The 24,996-nt window shown below is 34.1% G+C and overlaps 1 protein-coding gene and 1 long non-coding RNA gene across 2 annotated transcripts in view; one reads left to right on the top strand and one right to left on the bottom strand.

The window, feature by feature from the left end:
* LOC134237850 (uncharacterized) overlaps window positions 1-6,232 on the top strand; it is an 11,463-nt gene extending 5,231 nt beyond the window's left edge. The window contains exons 2-3 of the long non-coding RNA XR_009985886.1: window positions 4,221-4,317; window positions 5,789-6,232. This is a non-coding gene — a long non-coding RNA (uncharacterized LOC134237850). The remainder of the gene's footprint in view (window positions 1-4,220; window positions 4,318-5,788) is intronic.
* A 288-nt stretch (window positions 6,233-6,520) lies between these two features.
* LOC134237879 (pulmonary surfactant-associated protein D-like) lies at window positions 6,521-8,943 on the bottom strand. The gene is made up of 3 exons (XM_062720034.1): window positions 8,881-8,943; window positions 7,217-7,313; window positions 6,521-6,798 (listed from the first exon to the last, which is right to left on the bottom strand). The coding sequence occupies exons 1-3, from the start codon at window positions 8,941-8,943 to the stop codon at window positions 6,521-6,523; spliced, it is 438 nt and encodes a 145-aa protein (XP_062576018.1).
* Window positions 8,944-24,996: the final 16,053 nt, after the last annotated feature.

Raw genomic sequence — 24,996 nt, 5'->3', positions numbered from 1 at the left:
TTTGAAAATCTTCTTCTCAAGAACTACTGGGCCAGAAAAGCTGAAACTTACGTGGAAGCATCCTGGTATAGTGTAGATTCTAAATTGTTCAAATCATGACCCCCGGGGGAAGGGCGGGGCCACAATGGGGAATCAAATTTTTATATAGAAATTTTATAGGAAAATCTTTGAAAATCTTCTTCTCAAGAACCACTGGGCCAGAAAAGCTGAAACTTATGTGGAAGCATCCTGGTAAAGTGTAGATTCTAAATTGTTCAGATCATGACCCCCGGGGGAAGGGCGGGGCCACAATGGGGAATCAAAGTTTTACATAGAAATATATAGGAAAAATCTTTGAAAATCTTCTTCTCAAGAACTACAGGGCCAGAAAAGCTGAAACTTATGTGGAAGCATCCTGGTATAATGTAGATTCTAAATTGTTCAAATGATGACCCCCGGGGGAAGGGTGGGGCCACAATGGGGAATCAAAGTTTTATATAGAAATATACAGGAAAAATCTTTGAAAATCTTCTTCTGAAGAACCACTGGGCCAGAAAAGCTGAAACATATGTGCCCATGGAAGGATCATGGGGTAGTGTAGATTTCAAAATGTCTAAATTATGATCAGTGGGGTAGGGTGGGGATGCATTATGTATAACAAGGGTGAAATCGGGTAAAGAACAGAATGGTCAAAGCTTCTCAGGTGAGCGATGTGGCCCATGGGCCTCTTGTCTTTTCTTAAGATTGTTTCCACCATTCTCCTGACAACTGTCTTTTGTTAGAATTTTCTACAAAGTGTATAAGTGAAAAAAAAAAGAATATCTCATAATTTTATTTTTTTATTATTAAATATTCCTTTACAATTTATCCAACTTTTAATAAATGAAACCAAGGACTTCCAATAACCCGTTATGATATATTTAATATATTTTCTAGGGACGTCAACTTCACCGGCTACTTCGATCCTACGTCCAAGTATTGAAAACTAAAAATAGGTATTCGGTTACTCGGATGTATATTAAATAATTTCTTATTTCAAAGTAAATATTTTTATCAAAACTTATCAGTATTTACTTAAATATGTAAAAGGTAATTAGCATGTTTTCATCTACACCTACATGTAGCTGTAAAACACCTGTTAACGCCTCTACATGTAGCTGTGAATATACAGTAATTACTGACCAATTAGCAGGCACAGAGTCGTTCGCAACTATTGTGGTCCTTAATTTTTGCATGGGCGACGTCAACGATTGTTTTCAGTAAACATCATAATGACTGAAGTATTTGCAGTACACAGCAGTGAAATATGACATGCATAGAAATGCCGCTACCCACCTCAACAGTGAAGAAATATTTATTCAGAAATAAATAAAGATTCAAAACTGTTGAAAGTCAATTTGCTTATTAAGTTTAGTGTATATACTGGACACAACAAATAAATGAATTATTATAAGACTCTGAGCATGCAATACCTTCAACATTCATTCCTTCTCTTTCGCTAGTTTAATAAACAACCCTGCACAACAGATTGTCCTCCGTTTGCATTGATCAAACAAGATCTAAAACAACCTTTTGTAATTTTGGGTGTATGAACTGTGCATGAATTTTTTTGTTTTTTATTTTATAAATAATTACTAAAAAATAATTTCCAATCGAATTATTGTTTATTTGTACATGTTTGTAGGTTAACAGAGATTAACTAGGACCAGAAACGGCCGGTAATCGTCATGCAGATTGGATTTCTTAACTTGAATAAATAGCACTGACACTCCGGATTTTGAATTCGTTGCGAGATTTTCCTGACCATGCCCATATCTACACTGTATTTGTTTTGGTGGGTACCCCCAAAACACGTTGCCATCCTGGTATTTTTTAGTTGAGGGTGGGAAATTTTTTTCCGGATTTTTTTTTTTTTTTTTTTTTTTTTGGACGATAAAAACTCCAGGCTCCTGTGATTTAAACTCAACATTACTAAAAGACTAGCTCAGAAGACATTCATAAAAGAACAGTTCACTGAATACTAATTTTTGTTCTTTTTTTTTTACAATGTAGTACCGGTAACATTGTAGTTAATGGTAATTTGTCCGCAATTGTTTATGTTTGGTAAAGCCATTAATGGCATTGAATGAGATGTACAAGTAATATTCTGGACTGATGTACTACAATTGATTTGATCGTGAGAATTTTCACACTCATTTTCCTCATTGATAAACAAATCTGTCGGGAGAAGCTTAAGACTTTCTGAATTTACACTGGAAAGAATCTGGTCAAATAATTCATCATCAAAGTTTTCAGACATGAAATCCAGATCCCCTGGTGCACTGGCTGTTGGCTCTGGGATTTTTGTGGATGGGATCACAGCTCTAAGACTTTTACTTATGGTATCTGACATCAGTTTTTTTGGTTGTTGAGTCAGTAGATCCTGATGATTAATTAAATATATTTGTAAATTTATATGATACACATCAAATATTTTTATGATTTTAATCATTTAATCTCAGACATTGTCACTTAATAGAGTATCACTAAAAAAGTCACCTGCATAAGTTTTAAGACTGGATTCCGTCTTGTGCCCTGTTACGGCCATGATATGCCTGCTTGGAAACTGCCTTATCCAAAATGTTGCACGTAAGATATGGTTCGTGTATCTCCTTGATACACTGTAGCTTCGCCTTTTCACTGATTTTGGCCATCAAACCACCCAAAGTATTGTCGTCTAAGGGGACATTGGTGTACTTAATAGCATCCTTCAAAATTTTCTTTGGGCGTTAGAAAAATGCTTCGCATTTAGGGTTCCCATGTTTTTTGTAAGCATGAAGGTTTTCACTGGACACATGTGATCATCTGGAATATGAGATGGTCATAAATTAATATGACTTTGTTTTCTTCTAGATTTGTGAAAATACTCATTATAAACATTAAATTCATTATAAATATTACAATTATATTAATTAGAATTATTACCTGGTTTAGCATACATTCTTCCTTCAGCTGTGTTTCTGTGATTATGATGATTCTTTGTCAGCTCGTCCTTGACCATGTAGATGTTAATATTTTCTCTGCCGTCCCTGGTTGCTGCAAAATCTCCCACCTTTAAATCTCTGATGTTTTCACGCCCGCGTCGTCCAAAATAAATCATAAGGTCCACAAAAACCTTTTCTAGAAGCGTAATATTGTGTCATTTATGTCAAAATATTCCATCATTTTACGAAGATCACCAGGTTCAATCGCCGGGTGGTGTTCAAATCCCCCCTCTGCCTTCACGTTTCAGATCTTTACACACGGCATCAAAAATTCTATTTGGTTCTTTAAATTCATGTCCATTCACAATATCTACACCATAAGCAGTTGTCTGAAGAAATCTGTTTAACTCTGTATAACTATCAAACTACTCTTTTTATACTTTTCACCATTCTTGTCGAACTTCCGGATAAAATTTTGACAACACTGAATTCAAGGACGATAAATCTAACTCTTCAAATGCCTCACTTTTCCCTTTAGCTCTCAGATACGATCGGAATAGTTTTACAGCTGATGCAGTGTTACGCCTTGTATTTAAGGAATCTTTTTCCAGCAATATTTGATGAAGTTCAGCTTCCTCCACAGTAGCATACCTGCCGTTTACCATATTTGTTTACACTCACTACGACACATGTTTTAAAACGCGCGATTTGATTGGTGGAAAAAACTGTGAGCAAATCTATGGTTGGTCAAGAGGGAAATCCCGAATTCATCTCACAGTTCTTCATTTGAGGTGAACTCACTCTGAGGAACACCTCAGAAAAGAGCGTCTAGACCAATCAGAGAGCATCAATATTTCTTATCATTTAACAAATGGAAATATCCTATCAAATTATTTTCCCTTGCCTCTGTATCTAAAAGTCTATGACGTGTCTACATGTAATTTCACTAAACTGAGGTCAAGTCATAAATATAGGCAGTGACTGTTCCTCGCAAGGCATCATGCATTAAAAATGAAAGGCACTGACATGTTAAAGAACCCTCCTCGCTCTATGGACCTGAGTATCAAATATAAAATCTTAATTTAACGCACTTCAACGGTATATGGTGATGTCTCTACATTCACGACTTGAACGGTTAACAACATACAGCTATCAATCAGTCTTATTTTACTCATGAACTGTAAGAGACAATGGATGAAAATATTATTATTTTAGTATTGTGTGTATGTATACACAACATATTAATTTCTAAGAAATATTGTATCAAAAATATTACAGGTGCAATGTGAACGACATGGCGCCCAACTTGTTGAGATAGACACGCCTTCAGAAAATGCATGGGTCTTGGAAACATTTATTACACCTTGGAATAGTGGTAAGATCCTTGCTGTAACATTTGTAAACTCTTAAGATAATTGATACTTTATTTCATTTACTTAACGTTGGCTCGTGCATGTTGTGAGGACTATATTACGCCAAACTTAAGCCTTAAAAGAAACTGAATAATGTTAAGGAAAGTATGGTATACATTATGCCCCAATGGTACTAGTATCACGTGGTCATTTTGGTCAGTGACGTCTATCGAAAAGTATGAAAATGCAAGAAGAAAGTAACAATAGTAATGGGTGAGTGAAAATTTTGTATTATTATTCTTATATAAGAATTTTCCCAGGGATGGGAACAATTTTCCATAAAACTTCAATGTATCCTCAAACTTGTCACAGTGTTCTATAATCCCCGAATTCCCTATATTTTTCCCGAAGTCTACCCTAAAAATCAGACCCTCATCTCCAACAACGAGATGTTACGGGATATAACTTGTACAACTTTCACTAGGCTCTGACTCTGCATGCACTTGGATCAAATGCATCAAAACAAAGAAAATGCTCATAAAGTCGCGAAGTAAGGAACTTTTAGATCCTTACGTTGCGGTTGTTATTTAATTCTTAAATAATATTAAACTATATATTCTATTAATTATAATTATTTATCAATGAATTTTTTTAACACCATGTTCTTTTTAAAATTTTATGCCCCCGTAATCAAAGTATCGGGGGTGTAGTCCGTCTTTCTTGGCTTTCATATACTTTACAGGTGTATTTTATGTGACTTTTCTTCCGAATTGACCACCAAATTTGACCTTCTTAAAAAATCCAAACTTTAACCTAGATTACAACTTTTGAAAAATGCTAGGTCTTTCATTCTTGTCTATATAAAATTTGACCTTGACCATCAAGTTTGACCAATTTTTTTTTTTTAAGTGGAACCTTGACCATATCTTTTGAATTGTTAGTTTTATATTTCACAGGTTTTTGGCGTGGAGGTGCCACGGAGGCATGGTACTTCACAGATCGCGCAATAGTAAGAGCATCTGCTCTAAAGTCGCGAAGTAAGGAATTCTCTCCCTGCTCAATGACCCTGAGTGCCGAGTATAGAACAAAATTTGCAGTTCTCAGTCGACAAGTGGTTGCATCTCTATGAGTGAAAATTTCTGGAGAGAGACGTTAAATAATATACAATCAATCAACCAATCAAAGCTGCTGGTAACAATACTTTAACTATTTCGTAATTTTAAGTTGTATGGTTCATGCAGTGACCTTGAAAGTAAACACAGTTGCTGATGGCTTTTTTCATACTTTTTTAAACCACAGAATTTGCATGACGACGGATTTTCCGATCATGACAAGGTGTTTTAATTTGTATTGTTTTATTGACTTCTGAGCTTGAATATTATTTCCCTATTTTCCATAGGAAGTGTTTGTTGTCTTCACCTAAGTGTCATAAGAAAAAAATAAATCCTACTGAGCATTGTTGTCAGTATATCTCTATCCTTAATTATTTTGTAGCCGACTGTCCTTATTGGTTCGTTTGCTGCGAGACCTGGATTGGGGCAACTGACATTGATAACGAAGGAGTTTTCACCTGGAATCGTCGTACCGAAGTAACTTACACAAATTGGAGAAAAGACCAACCTGATAACTTTAAGGAAACATACATAACAGGACAACACTGTGTACGAATTTGCCGCGATGGGTTTTGGGATGATGAATATTGTGTTTTAAAAAAGTTTTTTCTGTGCGAAAAGGAGTAATATAAGTAATACAATTGGTTTTTTTTGTGCGATTATTTTTATTTTGATTTTTGTGTAAGCAAATACTTGTAACAACCAGTAGGTAAATCAAGCAATTAATGTAGTGTTTTTGGTTGAGACTACAAACAAGATACGACGATTTCCAAATTTTGAAAAGATTCTCCTGTAAAACAAAAAAAAAACGGTAATATATATTATATTCGAAAAGACAAAACATTTATGTTATCGAAACGTATCTATTGTAAATTCTTTATTTCTTACTCTTTAAGAAAAATAAAGTGATATGCTACCAAACAAATGTAAATAATTCCGAACTTGTTCAATCAAAAAATAGAAAAAGATCACCAAAATGAAGAAAATTAAAATATTTTTACTTATAAAAACAAGTGTAACTGAAAAGTAAATATGTTTTCCCTCATTTTACCCCTCTCCTTCGGAACGGGGTTAAAATATTGTGATTGTACAGTCAACTTGTGTTTTCCTCCTTTTAGCCCTCTCCTTCAGGGGGTAAAAATGGTAAAACTTTTGCCGCCTTTTCGCAAATGAACTGGAACTTATCCCGGCATCCCCTGTCGTTTGCCTTTCCTTTGCGCATGAGCACAACACAATCCTGTTGCCCTTTGCGGTTGTTTGGTTGATTAACATCCCACTCGGGATAAACCATCTCCTCTCCAGTTTGATTCCAGACAAACTTCCCTGAGGACGATAGATATCTGGCTCCAATCCAAACAGAACAGCTATAGAATTTTGGACATGTGTCTGTGACTGAAATAATAAATGAAAGGTCATTATTCTTTATTTGACTATATATTTGTTTACTGTATGTATGACTTGCACCACATATGGTTTTTGTCAAAATAAATAAATAAAATAAAGCATTATGTGATAAAAAAAACAGTTTGAAAAAAAAAACGATAAATAAATATTATGATTTTGTCTTGGCGGCTAAAATTTACATGTTAATATGTCTTTAACTAAAATAATTAATTATTAATATTACAGATGTTTTAAAAAGTGATGGAATTTAAGAAAAAAAATGAATCAGGTTTTTTTTAGTATAATTCTGATAAAACATCACTGATCTGAAAATAATACCCAGTAGGAAATCAATGAATTCCTTAATTTCTGACGTTTTGTTTTTTTTTCCGGATATTTTTTTCTTACAATAAAAACACAAACTCACCACCATTAACCGGAAGCAGGTAGGAATCTTTGATCCAGGTGTTTTCCAAAGGGGAATTTATTTCGATCAAATACGATCCATTTTGCTTACAAAAATCCTGAAATGCCAAATCAAAGGATAATGTGTTATGAAGGTCTTGTAAATGAAAACCTATTATTATATATACTATGCTCAAGAAAGCGTAGTTATAAGAAAAATGCCATATTAGAATTGACTTGCATAAAAATCTGCCTATTCTTGCCTTGTCAGTTTTCAATGATTAAAGTGTTGATTTAAGGAATCGCTGCCTAGTTAGGAGAGTATGCCAGGGCATCAACAACAGTGGGAAACATGGGATAATTTGCATAACGGGCGAAGCCTTTAGACTTTAAAGATGTAGATTAATAGATTTAAATACACTTTAAAAATGTAGATTAATAGATTTAAATAACAAGAGGACTTCCATGCCAATTTCAATAGTCCTCGCCCACTGAAGTCAAACACAAAGGCAAGAATTTACATGCATATTTGGCCTCCTTGCGTCAGACACAGAGACATATTTCATAAATATTACAAATTCTGCATGCATTACATCCTTAGCTCCTGACCTATCGACCTGATTCCGAAAGAATTATCAAGAAATAAACTCCCCCTAACTTTCAAAGAGTTATCACAGAGAACAAAATTGGAAATGGAAATATATAAAAATATTCGAGTTTCATATTGTTGGGGTATAACTGCATAAACATACTACTGATATGTACACATGACACAAAATGATCGATATAATATATTAAGACCATTAAGATAGATAAGACCTTGTTTGTTATGTATTCAGTAACTTCTTTAATGCAATAATGTTTAGAAAAAGAAAAGAATTTTCGAATTTACACTTGTTTTCAATGCTATAATACCATATTTCATAAATATTACAAATTTTGTCTTATGCATTACATTTATTTGGCATCAGCTAAAATATATAGAGCAGACTAAATTAAAATCAATTCGAATTGATTGATTGTATGTTTGTTTTATGTTCCATTCGAGAATTTTTCACTCTCGTAGAGATGTCAACAGATACAGACATGTACCGTTGATGGGTTTAAATTTTGATCTTTACAAAAGTCGTTGCAATCGCGCAATGAGGAATCTTTTTCGAGCCAACGAAAGCCGTGACACGGGCCCTCCGTTTTTAAGGTTTCATCAGAAGGACCCGAACCTTCACATAAAATGTGCATAGAACATGGCGTAGCAACAGTTGCTCCTCATTTTTTGAACTTACGACCTTTCGATCACAGAAAGAAAGCTCTAGGCTACCGAAAGTAGAGCGCTATAAACAGTTAAATTTTCGATTTGGGGGGTGTCTTTCATCAGGCATTGCAAAAAAGGTCACGGTAAGTTTAACACGCTACTTCCAGGACACTTTAACTAAAAACAATGTATCTGTGTGTGCATGAAGTTTTTTTTTAACACAATTTGCGTCAAATTTTGACACTCACCATAACTCAAGTATTTATTTTGAACCAACATCCAAGTATACACTTACCATTAACGAAAGTTGAGAAATAGTCAAAATATAATATTTTTGCTTAAAAAATCAGTATAAAAATACTTGGCAAGTTCAAAGACATTATGCTGAATTCCTACATCTTTTTGTTTTATCATAATATATCAAAGTTGTGTACCATAGCATCATCAACCGTTGCTTCCATATGACTCAAATAGTAACAATGACTACCAAAGGCCATCCATCCGTCCCAACAAGATAAAATTAACAGAGATTACAGTCAACATTATGTTCTGTAAACAAAAATGCAAATCAATTATTTGCTCCTTTTTCATTAGAATACCAAGTAGAAATTGTAATACAGTGAAAAAGTATTATTGTTAAAGAGACAACGTGACGCATAATAGGGGAAAATAATGACAATCTTGGAATTTTTGCATGACCTGTGTGAATTTATTCAATTCTTGAAAGTATTAGCTTTCAGAAAATAAAATATGCCGAGGGTAGATCCAAAAGTAATGTCACAGTGCTTATATATTTTATACTTGGCGTCAGATTATCAAATCAATATAATAAAAGATGCACATATATAAATCTAATTGAATTAATTTTTTTTATTTAATAATGTTTTACTGAATTTGTTTTATTTTAGATGTTTAAAACATATAACATAGGGGTGTCGCCGCGTCACTACCAAACGTCATAAATTAATAGCCATTCTCTGTAACCACTTAAACTTCTTTGCCACGCATGGTCACTGATTTTGATGAAACTTCACCCATGCTTAGTACTTGACACCAGAAACAAATATTAAACAAATGTTCGTTGCTATGTGTCTCGGTTGCTATGGCAACAGCCGGAAAAGTTTGAAAAATCGAGATTTTCAGTCACTTTTAATCTTGACTGTGGCTTAATAAAAACTAGAAAAAGCAAACAAACCATTCTCACAAAAACATGACACATTGATGTCACTTATACTGTAAAGAAACTGTTTAGATTATGGAATACATTTAAAATACTGAAATATGCTAAAAAACACTCCGTATTCACTAATGGTAGGTGTTACATGCTCAAACTCAATCAACGACTTAAGAAAAACAATGAAAATGTTTGACCTTAAGTATATAAGTATAAGCAATATTATTCTATAAATAACTTTTATGGTTGCCATAGTAACACAGTGTAACCATGCAAAACCAGTAACTAAGACTGGGTTAGGCCAGGTAAAATTAATCTTTAGATTCTCATCCTAATTTGCTAAAAAATTGGGGCAGGTGGGCGGATTTTATTTTTTATTTTTTATAATTGTTAAATTATATATAGGCCTAAGTATCAACAAAACAATGGACGCCCCGTACACATTTTTTTCTTTACCTTAATGCAAATATGAATAGATTTAATTCTTTTCATATTCTTTTAAATATTTAAAGAAAATTTCGATTTAAAAATTAAATATTTATTGTTATAAATTAACAAAAAATTATCAAGTACACATTATACGGCACACCCTGAACAAAATGAGGTAGGGATACCAATAAATTGTGTATGCGTAACTTCTTATTTTGCAAAATCTATATAAATGTTCTAATAATTATTCTACTGAAAAATCTGTCTACGATGTTGTAGATTTTTTTTATTATTTCAAAGCTAAGTCACACAGTTGGAGATCGTTATATATAACTTGACCAGGTGTCATTTTCCTTGTGTATTTTTACTTAGTTACAATCTCTCTACATACTTGCTCCTGTCAGTGATGGTATCTATATGTGTTTATGCTATTTTTTCTTCTCTGCCTTCTCTATACTGACAAATTATCTTTTCCTTACACATTTAAACTGCTTTTATTGCCGATTTTTCTCCATTCTTCACATGGCGTTTTTGCTATAAATAGCGACACGCGACTTTTAATACAGACGGGAGATAACTCTTAAACTTTGAACCAAATTCTTACTGAATAAAAATACATGAAAATACCCAAAAATCAAAATAAAAAACATCGGGGCGGGACATTTTGAGAGGGGCGGGCGGGGATGAGAATCTAAAGATTAATTTTATATGGCCTTAATCCTACTGTCTTGAGGAAAAACATGAAAATTCAAGACTGGCAAATATGCATCCTTAGGACCTTGCAACACCAAAACCATAAGAAAAATTGGGTATAATTGGTACTTTGCAGTGTTACCATGGAAACAATGTACCAATGCTTAAAAGTGAATTATTTTTTGCTGCATAAAGAATTAAATTGCCATTCAATCAAAAAACAAATTAAAGGACTCAGCTTGAATAGTACTTATCTGTTAGAACTGAAATTGAATATCATATAATGATAAAATTTGATGAATAAAACTACACTGTTGCTATAGTTATCAAGAAGGGAAAATGTTCGATTTTGTGAACTTTATATCAATATTAAACCCTGTGTGCCAACTTCTTGCATCCACTTAGAGATTGGATGATAGTCAAAATTAAAAGTCAAGTTAGCTGTTAATAAATATCGATCTTAAAAGTTTTGGGAATCTACATTTAAGGGTATCCAAGGACAGAAAATATTTTTCAGTTTTAGCATATATTTTCTGCTTATTTCCATAGCAACGCTCTATTTAAAGAATCTAATCTGAATTTTTTCAAATGGGAAAACTTGGAGCACACCGACATCTATTCAAAACTGATCATTAGTTATGAGGAAATGTGCTTTTTTTAAAAGATAGGATCAGACTTTATTATACAAAGTGTTACTTTGAAAGCTCTCTGTGGTATAAAAACCTTGGCAACCATTGCCAACCAAAATGAAATATCATATTTTGTTCTTGGTATATGTTTCAAGGCTCTTTTTTCTATTATTTTGTAACATTTCATCCTATAATTGCTTTTTATTTTTACGTGTATGACTTTATAAAATTTAATGAATATTATTTTTTACTTTTGAATACTTTGTTACCATAGTAACGTATGTAATAGTTGATTTACCAAACATGTTCATCATGCATTTGAGACATCTGACCTTCAACTTTGGAAACAGTCATTGCCATTTGTTTGCTTTGCCGCAAATGTTAACTATGAGGCTCTAAACATGTTAAAAAATGCCATTTTTCGAACTTTAAGACATGTTGCCATGGTAACTATGAAACACAGCAACCAATTTTTGCCTGATTTCAGTTTAGGGTATCAATAACTTTTATCAGAGAGAGTTTGGAGAAATTCTGAGACTATGCGTGCCACAGCTCCTATATAAAATCGCAAGTTGTATATATATAATTCGATGTTTTGAAAGGTATAAATCATGTTGAAATGAAATTTTCAAGTCTGATTTGAAATTAATGTACATCGATTCTTTAATCATGATTTTGTTGTTTTACCTCGAATGGTAGCTATTTGATCATAGTTATGATATTACTTTCGGATCAACCCTTGTATATAGAGAAAAAATATAAGTAACAAGAGGCTTACGGGCCTTATAGGTCATACGAGTATCATGAAACAACTTTCAAAGAATTGAATTTGGTTCGTGTTTTAAACCAGATGCCATGAAATTCACAATTTTGAAAGAGGCACCATTGCTTTTCATAATTATACACTTAGAATGATAACTCTAGTTACTAATAATACCCAGAGTTGGTTCAAGCCTAGTATTCCGACGGTCCGATAGTCCGACAACCCAGTAGTCCGACGATCCGATAGTCCGATATCCCAGTAGTCCGACGGTCCGATAGTCCGACAGCCCAGTAGTCCGACGGTCCGATAGTCCGACGGTCCGGTAGTCTGAAATTTTGACCATCACCAATATTGTAAAGAGTTAAAATTAGTCCTATCATACATCATTTCAAGGAAATTACGAAAAACCGCCAAAACCAACAGAGTCTGATCATGTAAATAAATCAGACAGCTTCTTAGAGAATCTTTTAAAGCTTGAACTGAAAATCAGTAAAACCGAGCGCTTAATAATAAGAATGCACATTACATGCACATGAAGTACAGGCAAATAATTGAATGAACTTTATCAAAGCAGGGAAGTATGGGGCGCCGTTTTTTAATTATAACTAAAGGTATTTTTTTTATATGAAAAAAACATTTTGTGATATCAGAAATTTGATTGATTTTTTTTATATCAAAAAAATCATTTTCCGATATCAAAAAATCATTTTCTGATATATAAAAAATCCTCGGGATTCATGATAACAAAAAACGTTATTTTTAAATATATATTTGAGGTTTTTCTGATATAAAAAAAGACATTCTTGATATTAATAAATTTGAATTCTTGATATCAAAAAATATTTTTTGATATCAATACATCATTTTCTGAATTCAAAAATTTGAATTCTTAATAACAAAAAAAAAAATTATATCAGAAATTCGAATTTGTGATATCAGAGAATGAATGACATATTTTTTAATATCAAGAATTCGATTATTTGATATCAAGAACTCGAATTTTTTTTATATCAAAAATTACTTTTTTTGATATCATAAAATCCAGAAGATTTTATGATATCAGAAAATCATTTTTTTTTTTTATATATTAAGAATTCGAATTCCTGATATCAAGAAATCATTTTGTGATATCAAAAAATCTTCGGAATTTATGATACCAAAAAATCTTTGGGATTTTATGATGTAAAAACCCAATACTTCAATTACGGGGACATAAGAAAAAGATGTGTTTGTGAAACATGGATGCTTCCCGTATAACATGCCAAATGCAAATTTTATATATTGGTACCAAAAGTAGGGTATTCTCATTGGAAATATAATTGTGAAATAGTAAAGTAAGCCAAGGTTTAAATTTTTTCATAAGTACAGAAATCTTCAAGGTCAAGGTCATTGGTATCCTCTGAAAGGCCTTGCCACAATAAATACACATGTAAAGTATGGAAGCTCTAGCCTCTACCGTTCAGAAGTTATTGTGAAGGTTAAAATTTTGAAAAGTAGCTCAAACTTCAAGGTCAAGGTTGATGGGTTGCAATCAAGTCAAAGGTCTTATCACAGGGATTAAATGTGAAAAGTATGAAAGCACTAGCCCTAACTCTTTTAAAGGAATGGTCAAGGTTTTGGTTTTAAAAGTAAGTCAAACTCGAAGTTCAAGGACAAATTTTCAAGGTCAAGTTTTTAGTATCCAATGAAGGTCTTCTCACAAGGATTACATAAGTGAAGTAAAAGGTCACTTGCCCTTAGCGTTAAAAAGTTATGGCAAAGGTTATAGATTTTTCATAAGTACAAAATATCCAAAGTCAAAGTCAAAAAGTCACATAGAATACATATGTAAAGTTTGGAAGCCCTAGCCTCAACCGTTCAGAAGTTATAGCCAAGGTTATTTTTTTTAAAAGTAGATCAAACTCCAAGGTCAAAGTCAAAGGGTCAAAAGTCTTGCCATAAAATGAAAGGATTTGTCATAAGAATTAGATATGTAAAATGTGAAAGTAATAGCTATATATAACCCTTTAAAAATTATGGTCGAGGTTTGCTTTTTGAAAGAAAGTTAAACTCAAAGGTCAAGGTCAAACGGTCAAGGTTGTTGGTATCCAACGAAAGGTCTTGCCACAAGAAGTACATAAATGAGGTATAAATGTCCTGGTTACTACTATTCCAGAGACAGGCCAAAGTAAAAGTTAGAAAATTTTGTGTTTAAGTGGGTCAAACTCCAAGGTCCAAGCTCCAAGCTCCTAGCTCTTTGGGAAAACGACCATAGATAAACTGTTTGATAACAATATCGTTGTGTCATGAATTTCTGCTTGATTATGAAGTTTAACGTAAACTACACAAGAAAAACTTGCCAAGATGCTAGACATCTAGCTTGCGAGTAACTGCATGTAACCCAACTATTATTCGCGATCGAGTGTCACGACTTACTTTAAGTCACGAATATTAATCGCCGCGAACTATTTAATTTGCTTTGTTTTATGTACAGTGTTTCCTTATTTGTAAAAATTTTAAACTGCATGACCATTTGCGAATAATAGTTGGTTTACAGTATACCATCTTCCTGGATATATTGCCGTAAACCTCATAAAAAAACTTTTATTTTCTTTTTTCGCCAAGACAAAAAAAGCGTTTGTTAAAATGCAGCTCCACATTGATATATTTTAATTCTCTATATTACACTTCACAAGAAATTATAACTCTATTCACTATCACACTCCAGACTCATTAAACATTTAAGAATTCAACAAAATTAATTAGTTGACCACGAGTCTTTCTTTCTGTGTTTAAAAATTGTTATGGCGCTAGATCACCAATTTTCTTTTTATGCACCCGGATCGAAAGATCCGAGCCGTATATTTTTTTGTCCTGTCTGTCTGTTTGTCTGCAAACTTTATCCATAACCTTTGAACAATGAATGGTAAAGACTTCATATTTGGTATGAATACTTCCATCGTCGGAAACCCTCGGGTGATCTCGTCTTTACTTATCACCCGTGGGCAAACTCGCCGAAAAATTGTCGTATGTAATTAAATATGCATGGGTCATTTGATTGGCCGCATCACAGAGTCGCGATGCAAAACAGTGAATCACCGTTCATGTTACGTATGCATATTCGGCAATGCCAAAAACATGAAAAACACATTCCGTAGTTAACACAGCTGATAAATCCACGCACCGGTGCATTTTGCAGTTAAAAAGAGGTACTCCTTCATAATATCTTACGGATATTAATGTAAGCGACCTGTACGAATCGACATTTATTGTTTTAAATCAAACTTCGCACGTTTTAACGAGCGTCAAAATATTCACCATGAATAGCAAAATAATAAACGTATTTTTCAAAATTGAAGAGTTCCAACCTTCTGATTGGTTGACTTAAAACAACAAATTAGCATATTTTACGGCGATATTTCAGCTAGTTTGCCCACGGGTGCAATAAGTAAAGACGAGATCATCCGTGGGTTTCCGACGATGGCATACTCCAATAATCAACTTCTTTCTAATAATACCAAGGTCAATGATCTTGTGACCTTGACAGTGACCTATCCCTAACAAAAAATACTATAGTTAATTATAATTTACTATAAATAACTATAGTAAATCAAAGTCTTCGCCAGTTTTTCAAAGTGTAAAAAATTTTGCCAAAGTTTTCAATAAAGTTTTTCAATGTATCAAAGTTTTCGATAAATTTTTTCAAAGTGTCAAAGTTTTTCAAAGTTTACGATAAATTTTGTCCAGGTATCAAAGTTTTCGAAATCGCTTTTTCAAAGTGTCAAATTTTTAATAAAGTTTTTTTTAAATTGTCAAAATTTTCAATAAAGTTTTTTAAAGTGTCAAAGTTTTTGATCAAGTTTTTCAAAGTGTCAAAGTTTTCGCCAAAGTTTTTCAAAGTGTCAAAGTTTTCGATAAAGTTTTTCAAGGTATCAAAGTTTTCGAAAACGTTTTTCAAAGTGTCAAAGTTTTCAATAACGTTTTTTAAAAGTATCAAAGTTTTCGTCAAAGTTTTTCAAAGTGTCAAAGTTTTCGTCAAACTTTTTCAAAGTGTCAAAGTTATCACTATTGTTAACTATAGTAAACTATAGTGTCTTTTTATTATGGCTATGTTTTAAATAGCTTTTTCGAACTTTGTTGCCACCGGGCGCATATTGTTTCACAAATTTATCTTCATTTAAAGATAAACTTGTTTTATATTATGTTATGATAAATTCAATATTCGCATTTTCGTAGAGGTAGGCCGAACCGAACCCGATCATAAAATTTTCTGTTTGACAGTTATGAAAAAAAAATGCACAGACAGGCGGTCTTTGTTCCTGTTTTCTGCTGTAGGAATTAGTTATATGTGACTGCAAATTACCGGGCAGTCGGACTACTGGGCTGTCGGACTATCGGACCGTCGGACTACTGGGTCGTCGGACTATCGGACCGTCGGACTACTGGGCTGTCGGACTATCGGACCGTCGGAATACTGGGCGGTCACCCCCAGAGTTAGATCAGAGTAACAAAGGGAAAATGCATTCCCACTTTATAACCAGTTGTGCACCCCACCCCACAGGAACCACTGACCCTTGGGCCACATATTTCAAAATTTTGGAAATTTTATCATAAATTTTAATTCATCATAAATGGTTGTTTAATACCATAGAGCAGATTTCAAAGCATTAATTTATCTTCAGACTATGTACTGTTAACCCCCCCCCCCCAACCCCTGACCTAGAGAACATGAAATTTTTCTAGATGCTCCTTTCTTCATCATAAATATATATACTAGGATCACTGGCATAATACCTAGGAGCAATGACAAAGATTTTGAAAGAATTCATGCATTTTCACTATATATAATCATTAGAGCCCCGCCCTAACACCAGAACCCATGACCCAGGGGCCATGAAATATACAGTTTTGGAAGAGGCATCCTTTCTCATCATAACTACCCAGGAGCAGAGAAGATGATTTTTGAAGAATTAATATATTTTCATTATAAAGTCAAATGAGCCCTGTCCTAACATTAGAACCCCTGACCCTGGGGCCATACAATTCACAATTTTTGTAGAGGCACTCTTGCTCATCATAACTATGTACTTAGTTAGTTTATTTAATACCCAGAAGCAGAGAAGAAGATTTTCAAAGAATTAATGCATTTTCACTATATAATCAATGGAATCCCGTCCTAACACCAGAACCCCTGACCTGGGGCCATAAAATTCACAATTTTGGAAGAGACACTCTTGCTCATCATAACTATGTACTTAGTTGGTTTATTTAATACCCAGGAGGAGAGAAGAAGATTTTCAAAGAAATAATGCATTTTCACTATATAATCTATATAGCCCCACCTAGCACTAGAACCCCTGTCCCTGGGGCCATGAATTTCACAATTTAATTAGAGGACTCAATGCTCATTACATTCTTGCCAATAGTTTGACTGCTTAGTGTCCAGGAGTAAAGAAGAAGATTCTTAAAGATTTCATTAATTTTAGTGGTTTTTCCCCCATCCCTCAGGCCCCAGGGGGGCAAGGACCATAAAATTCACAATTTTTGTTCCCCTTTACCCATAGATGCTGTATAGCAAATTTAGTTGAAATTGGTTCAGTGGTTTCAGAGAAGAAGCTGAAAATGTTCAAATGTTAACACACGACACACGACGCACGACGACGGACGAAAACAGATAGCAATAGGTCACCTGAGTGACCTAAAAATAATTTAAGCTTGCCCCAGCGAGAAAATGTTGATTTCAATTAATTTTATTTCCCATTGTACGCGTGCGCAGAAAAGTTAAAGAACTAAAGATGTTACCATGTTAACCATGATCAAGAGAACCAAAAAAGAATGTAGGTAGACAAAGAATTTTGATATAATCTTCTAAAATATATTAAAATATATTTTCTAAACTAACATACTCCAGTTGAATGTTTTTAACAGGTTTGAGCTAAAAATAAAAGTGGCATGACCTTGACATAAACTAAAGCAACGAAACGACATACATATACAATCTTAAGATTGTTTTCCCGGCACTTATTTTGTGTAGTCTTTTCTTGCTTTACAGTACAGTTTAGTTGTCATATCTTCGCTTAAATACACATAATTTTCATAAATATTTCGCTGTGTGATACATTTATCTCAAAAGAAACTCATTATTTTGACTCATTATATAGCTTTCAGCTAAAACAAATAATTTATTTACTTTACTAGGTCAATTTATAAAACCTCCAAGTTAAGAAATTCAATTATAAATTTTAATTTCAATGACAAATATAAAATAAGAATTACCTTGTATATTCTCCCAATATTCCCATCTTTCAACGAATTCTATGTTGGTTTGAAAATCCGCTATTTTCTCGTCAAGCCAACATCTAATAAGTCGACAGGATCTCGAGTTTGTATCGAACATAAGACTTGCACATTCCAGTGAGTAAAATAAACAGAGTTGTACACACGTGGTGCGATCAACTCCATCTATAACCGAAACATAGTAGTCGGAGTTAGTTGGTGTTAAATCATCGAATGTTTTGTTTCGCGTTAGAATTAGTCCCATATTGTCCGAGGTCGAAAGCGACATGGAAATATTTTCCAAGGAAAATAGTAGACGAAGAACCATATGGAACACACACATGTAAGCAGGACTTAAACAATTTCCAATCATAATTCTGAAGATTTTTTTCCTTTTTTCTTCTTTGTAGGAGACAACTACGAGTGACGAAGAACATCTACTGTTCAAATTCGTTATATAACAAGCTATTTTAGTTTATATGCATGTAAGGTTAATTACCCTGTTTAATCTTTTATACTTAAAACCTACTGAATGATCTATTACAATCAAATAATGTGGTAGTGATGCGTCAGTCGCTTCAATACAATTCGTTTTTTGTGAATAAAAACGGATGTAAACAATTAAAGGGGGTTATCAAATTCATCTTGATTTAAGACAAGCATCCTTATAGTGCATATTCCTCATTTTGAAATAGTGCACAGTAATTCAGATTACGGCTGAGTTTACGAAAAGCCGATTCTGAGTTAAAGACAAGTGAGATGATATTGTTGAAATAATAGGATTTCTTTTAAAATGGACCTCTTTTTGAAATATCGAAAATTCTACAGAGATTTTTTAATGCAGCGGTTAAATAGCTAATGACGAACTAAATAGCTAATGACGAACAAATTCGATTTTAAGGAAAAAATACAGTCGATTTAGAGTTAAAGAAATATGTTTGTTAGAAACACTTGACCCTATAATACCAATCGCAAATGAAAAATTGATAGAATTACAAAGTAATGACCCTGATTTGAGTATTATTATAGAATACAAAAAGAATTCCCACTGACCAGTATGGCAAGATGTACATGTAGCCCCATACAATTCAATTATGATGAGAATCCTTCCTTATTCAAAATGACGACCTTTATTATAAATGGGAGCAAGACAGTGGGAAAGATGCTATTATGAAATAAGTAGTACCCTTGTTCCCTTGTTAAAGAACAGGGTAATTGATACTACATCTAGCTCGAGATTCTGTCGGCTTGTTAGATGTTGAACTAAATTCAGGCCATGTATTTCTGGTGTTATTTGAGAAGTGATGACAAGAACCCAGGGGCCACATCGCTCACCTGCTCAGGTAAAAGCAAATTTCAGTTCATTATTGAAAAGTTTAAATATGTTAAATGTAAAAGTTGGTTCAGGAGAAGGGGTTGGTATTTGAACAATCAATAAATCTATACTTCATATGGATGCTTTTAAATGTGAGATACATAAGGACTTTGCTGTTTATTAGATGACAATTTTTTTATTGATATACTGGTATATTCCTTTGTATATCTTTGATCTACTTTAATAGCTGCTTTATTCTTCTGGTTGGTCATGATATGAAAAAATTAAAATCTACATTACATTTTTTAAAGCTTTTATATTTATGATCAATCGTGACTTTAATGTTCTTGTGAAGAATTTAATCTATTTTTCAAATGTATTCTTACATACAACTTTGATCGTCCATTGTGGCCACACCCTACCCCCGGATGTCATGATTTGAACAAACTTAAATCTACACTACCAGAGGATGCTTCCATATAACTATGACTAATGTGGCTTTGCTGTCCTTGAGAAGATTTTTAAAGATTTTTCCCATGTTTTCCCATGTTAAACTTTTATACTCTACTAGAGTCCCGATCTGCCCCTGGGGGTCATGATTTGAACTTGAATCTACTCTACCAGAGGATGCTTCCATATAACCATGACCGATCCTGGCTTGTAGAATATTAAAGACAAAATAGTTGGAGATAATACATGACTTTTTCAGAAAAATCTAAATCTTTCCTCCAAGAATATGAAAATGAAATATGACCACCAAAGAAATGCCAATATAAATAAAAAAGGATACCATTTGTTTGTATATGTACAGCCCTACTAGAACCAAAGGGGGATGCCCAAAACTCCAGAGATACTCGATTGGTCCTTACACTGTTACCCATAAAATAAAAATGTTTTTAATCATCACTTCTGTATTACTTTTGGAAGAAATCCTTTTTTTCCCAATTATGATTACCATTTGTTAAATACAAGTGAGCATAAAAACTGGGATCTGTACTTCAGAGAAGAATTGGTTTTGATGAATTTTAGAAAAACCTGTCCATTCTGATCGACAGGGTCCCCAGAATGATTGCAATCACCCCTCAGGCCCAGACGAAAAGATCAAAGGAAAACCGCGCGAGAGAGATCCCACCTTATGAACAAACCAGCCATTTCCGTCGCCCACTAAATCCCTCAGCACACTCTATGACCTTCCCATCATCTGCACCAGCTGTGACCACTCCATCCTCTGTTCCAGCAAACTTACTGCCTGTCAAAGACACTAGTCATGTCACCTTCCAAACTCTCCTCCAGTACATCAGTATCTCCATCATCATCATGCGAGTCTTCAGCAGCCTTTCCTGTCCATGTGAATCCTGCAGAACTGGATCTCTTCCCGGATGACTCCTACACTCAGTACACTGTCCGCAGTCCTGAAGCCCCGGCCTATTCCCCAACACCCAAGAATATAATTAGATTCCAAGGTTTGGCTCAGTCTCAGAAACAACGGATTTATCAGATCGAATGTTGGTGGAACAGAGTTTGAGACAAGTGCTCCTACCTTGCACCGACCACAGCTCCCTTTTGGACAGGATGATTCTTCGATCATCTCCCTTGAAACATGCTGTGGATAAACCTACACTTATTTCATTGGCAATGACCCAAAACTATTCGTCTTCATTTTGAACTATCTGCGACTTAATTGTCACCCTTCGGATCTTTACCTTCTGATTTACTACAGAGAGAAGCAGTTTTTCTGACTCTCAGAGTTTGAGAACCTAGTTACAAGAATTGCATATATTAGTGGACAATAACTGATGATATTGTTTTTATGTTGTGACATTACACAACCTTTAGTTGCGTGATGAAGATGTTATACTCTATTATTATTTATAATAATAATCTTTTTGAGTTGTTGAAAGTATATATTGTACATGTATATGACTATGTAATTGTTAACTATTCCATTGTTATAACTTACACATTGCATATTGCTTTGTCATTTCATTGCCATGATCATACTTTGGTTTTACATACCAGTTTCAATAAAGTCCATGTTTCCATCCATCCAAGCATTCTTATTTGTGTCCATTGGAAGGCAAATTTTATGAAAGAATTCTGCTTAATGGCCCTGGGTGCCGAGTATAGGACAGAATTTGAAGATCTCCACCGGCAAGAGGTGGCGTCTCCATATGAGTGAAAAATTCTCGAGAGGGACGTTAAACAATATACAATTGAATTAATTGTCATCTAAATAAAGATGTAGGACTCTCAAGATGAACAGCATTTTAAAAGTAATTCACAGAAAGAAGATGGGCGCATTTAACATGTGATCTGCAGGAATCAGTTGTACGAAACATTTTATGGTTTAAATGTCCATGATTTGGTTGGCTGAACATACCTTGTCAGAGTTTACAAACACGTCCATAGGTTTTTTTCAATTAGTTTGAAAGTGAGATTGTAACATTTTTGTCCGTTTTTCCAAGGATGTACTATAACACAGTAATGTTTCACAAAGAAATAAACACCTAAAACATTTAAATCAATGCATATAGATGCATGAAACGTGTACATGTATATTATATATAAAGTATAGAATAGAAGAATTGATTTCGCTCGAGAATCAAACTGAACCAAATTTAATCTGATTCAAAATTTTAATATTTCAGTATATAAAACGAAACTGACAAAATAAATGGTTGCTTGCATGAAAAAACAATTAACGCCCCATGCAAGGCTTGAACCGAAAACTTTTCGATTCCAGTGCACTGAACAAGTAGCCCAACTTACTGAGCTATCACCTCTGCACATACACCATTGATTTCAAAAGGACAAAGAAGCACCACATTCTCACATTTGAATTTTTTGGGGGAAAGTTCGTTTTTCGTGGTCTCAGGGTCTTCTCTCCATTTTTTAAAAAAGTGAATTCTTTCTTTGAAGTAAAATACACAGAAATACATGTAACGTTTCAAAATCATAGAGAGAAGACCCAGAGATAGAAAAATTTTAGAAAAACGTGTTTAAAAATGTACCATTTTGTACCAAATGTCTGATCTGGCCAATTTTCAAGTTATATTTTAGCAAATCAAAGCTCAATTTTGGGAAAATATTTTCCTTTCCTGTTGCACAGGAACCCGATAAATAAAAAAAATGTTAAAAGTTCATGTGACATGTCGATAAAATTTTCACTTTTCAATTTCGCCCAGATTCCTGCCGAATGCCAATCAAAGGCGCCCTCGTTCTTTCTATTTTTTAGTAAACAAGGCGACACAGTTCATTGAAATCAAAATCTAATACATTGTACACAGAATTATGTATATTAGTGTAGTCTACTTATGAACCAAGTTATATTGAACTGACGGACGGACCCTTTTCTATAGAGCTAAAATGATACAAATCTACGATATTTTTTCAAAATGAACTCGCACATTTATTCTTTTGAGTTGCCTCCCCTTAATTATTTTTTAGGCATCTACACTGAACTAAACTTCTAAGTGTTCACTCAAGGTTTTCATAGTTTTAATGAACAAATAAAGACATTAAGTAAGAAGTAATTTCTTAATTTCATAGTTAATGATACTTATTTCATTGACATGATGCATAAACGTCATGTAAATAAGTCGACATACTCCTTGCAATGAGTCAAGAAAATGGTATACCCTCAGAATGAAAATTCACAAAAAACAATATGAGTATGACTCTCGCTCTAACTACAGCAAGAAATCGCTATCTCATTGATACAAGGTATCTCTGAATAGTTGGCTGACGTATCTGCTGTCGCACCCGCTGTACGGATCTTTCTAATGCGTTGACGTTGCGTGGAGGCGGCAGAGCTTTAACATTTCTTTTGACCAAGTCCAAAATGCATTCTATCGGATTCAGATCTGGGAATTTCGCAGGCCAGGGCATCAGACGGATGTTGTTTATTGCCAGAACTTGTTGGGTTGTTCTAGCGCTATACCAGGGGGCATTATCCAGCGCCAAAACCATGCCTCTGTTTCTTGCAACATGTGGGACAAAAACCGGTCTAAGAATGTCATTTTGGTACCTTGCTGCTGTTAGACCGCCGTTAACACGAATACCGGTAATTGGAGTTTTCATATGCATCGACAATCCTCCCCATACCATGAGATTACTGCCACTATGACGATATCCTCCCGGCAGTACACTCTTTTCTTGCTATCGCAGCACTCCGCAGCTGAATTTTGGTTTCGTCGACAAGAAGAACATTTGCCCAGTCTTTTTAGGTCACCTGAGTAAACTCGTGTGTCGTGTGTTAACATTTGAACATTTTCAGCTTCTTCTCTGCAACCACTTAACCAATTTCCACCAAATTTTACATAAAGCATCTATGGGTGAAGGGGAACAAAAATTATGAATTTCATGGTTCCTGCCCCCCTGGGGCCTGAGGGGTGGGACCAAAACCACTAAAATTAGTGCAATCTTTAAAAATCTTCTTCTTTACCCCTGGACATCAAGCAGTCAAACTGTTAGCATGAATGTAATGACCATTGAGTCCTCTACCAAAATTGTGAAATTCATGGCCCCAGGGTCAGGGGTTCTAGTGCTAGGGCGGGGCTCTATTGATTATATAGTGAAAATGCATTATTTCTTTAAAAGTCTTCTTCTCTGCTCCTGGGTATTTAATAAACTAACTAAGTACATAGTTATGATGTGGAAGAATGCCTTTTGCAAAATTGTGAATTTCATGGCCCCAGGGTCAGGGGTTCTAGTGCTAGGGCAGGGCTCTATTGATTATATAGAGAAAATGCAGAATTTGTTTGAAAATCTTCTTCTCTGCTCCTGTGTATTAAATAAATTAACTAAGTACATATTTATGATGAGGAAGAATGCTTTTTCCAACAATTTCATGGCCCCAGGGTCAGGGGTTCTAGTGTTAGTGGGGGGGGGGGGGGGGCTCTATTGATTATATAGAGAAAATGCAGAAATTGTTTTAAAATATTCTTCTCTACTGCTGGGTAGTGGGTATTCAAAGAATTAACTAATTATATAGTTATGGTGAGCAAGAATGCTTCTTCCAAAATTGTGAATTTTATGGCCTCAGGGTCAGTGGTTCAAGTGTTAGGGCGGGGCTCTATTGATTATATAGTGAAAATATATTAATTCTTTGAAAATCTTCTCTGCTCCTGAGTATTAAATAAATTAACTAAGTACATAGTTATGATGTGCAAGAATGTCTCTTCAAAAATTGTGAATTTTTATGGCCCCAGGGTCAGGGGTTCTGGTCTTGGGGTGGGGCTCTATTGATTATATAGTGAAAATACATTATTTCTTTAAAAATTTTCTTCTCTG

Source organism: Saccostrea cucullata, unplaced genomic scaffold (genome assembly GCF_032062105.1).
Source record: "Saccostrea cucullata isolate Sc308-1 unplaced genomic scaffold, CSIRO_AGI_Scuc_v1 ctg2936, whole genome shotgun sequence".
NCBI classification, from domain to species: Eukaryota; Metazoa; Mollusca; class Bivalvia; order Ostreida; family Ostreidae; genus Saccostrea; species Saccostrea cuccullata.
This window is presented reverse-complemented; position numbering and strand designations above follow the sequence as displayed.

What these genes read in the sequence shown, in the direction of transcription:
- LOC134237879 (XM_062720034.1), bottom strand. Translation starts at nt 8,943, where the DNA reads ATGGCCTTTGGTAGTCATTGTTACTATTTGAGTCATATGGAAGCAACG. An exon ending in CAACGGTTGATGATGCTATG is followed by an intron (nt 7,314 to 8,880) that starts GTACACAACTTT and finishes TTGGCATTTCAG; the next exon opens with GATTTTTGTAAGCAAAATGG. An exon ending in CCTGCTTCCGGTTAATGGTG is followed by an intron (nt 6,799 to 7,216) that starts GTGAGTTTGTGT and finishes TTATTATTTCAG; the next exon opens with TCACAGACACATGTCCAAAA.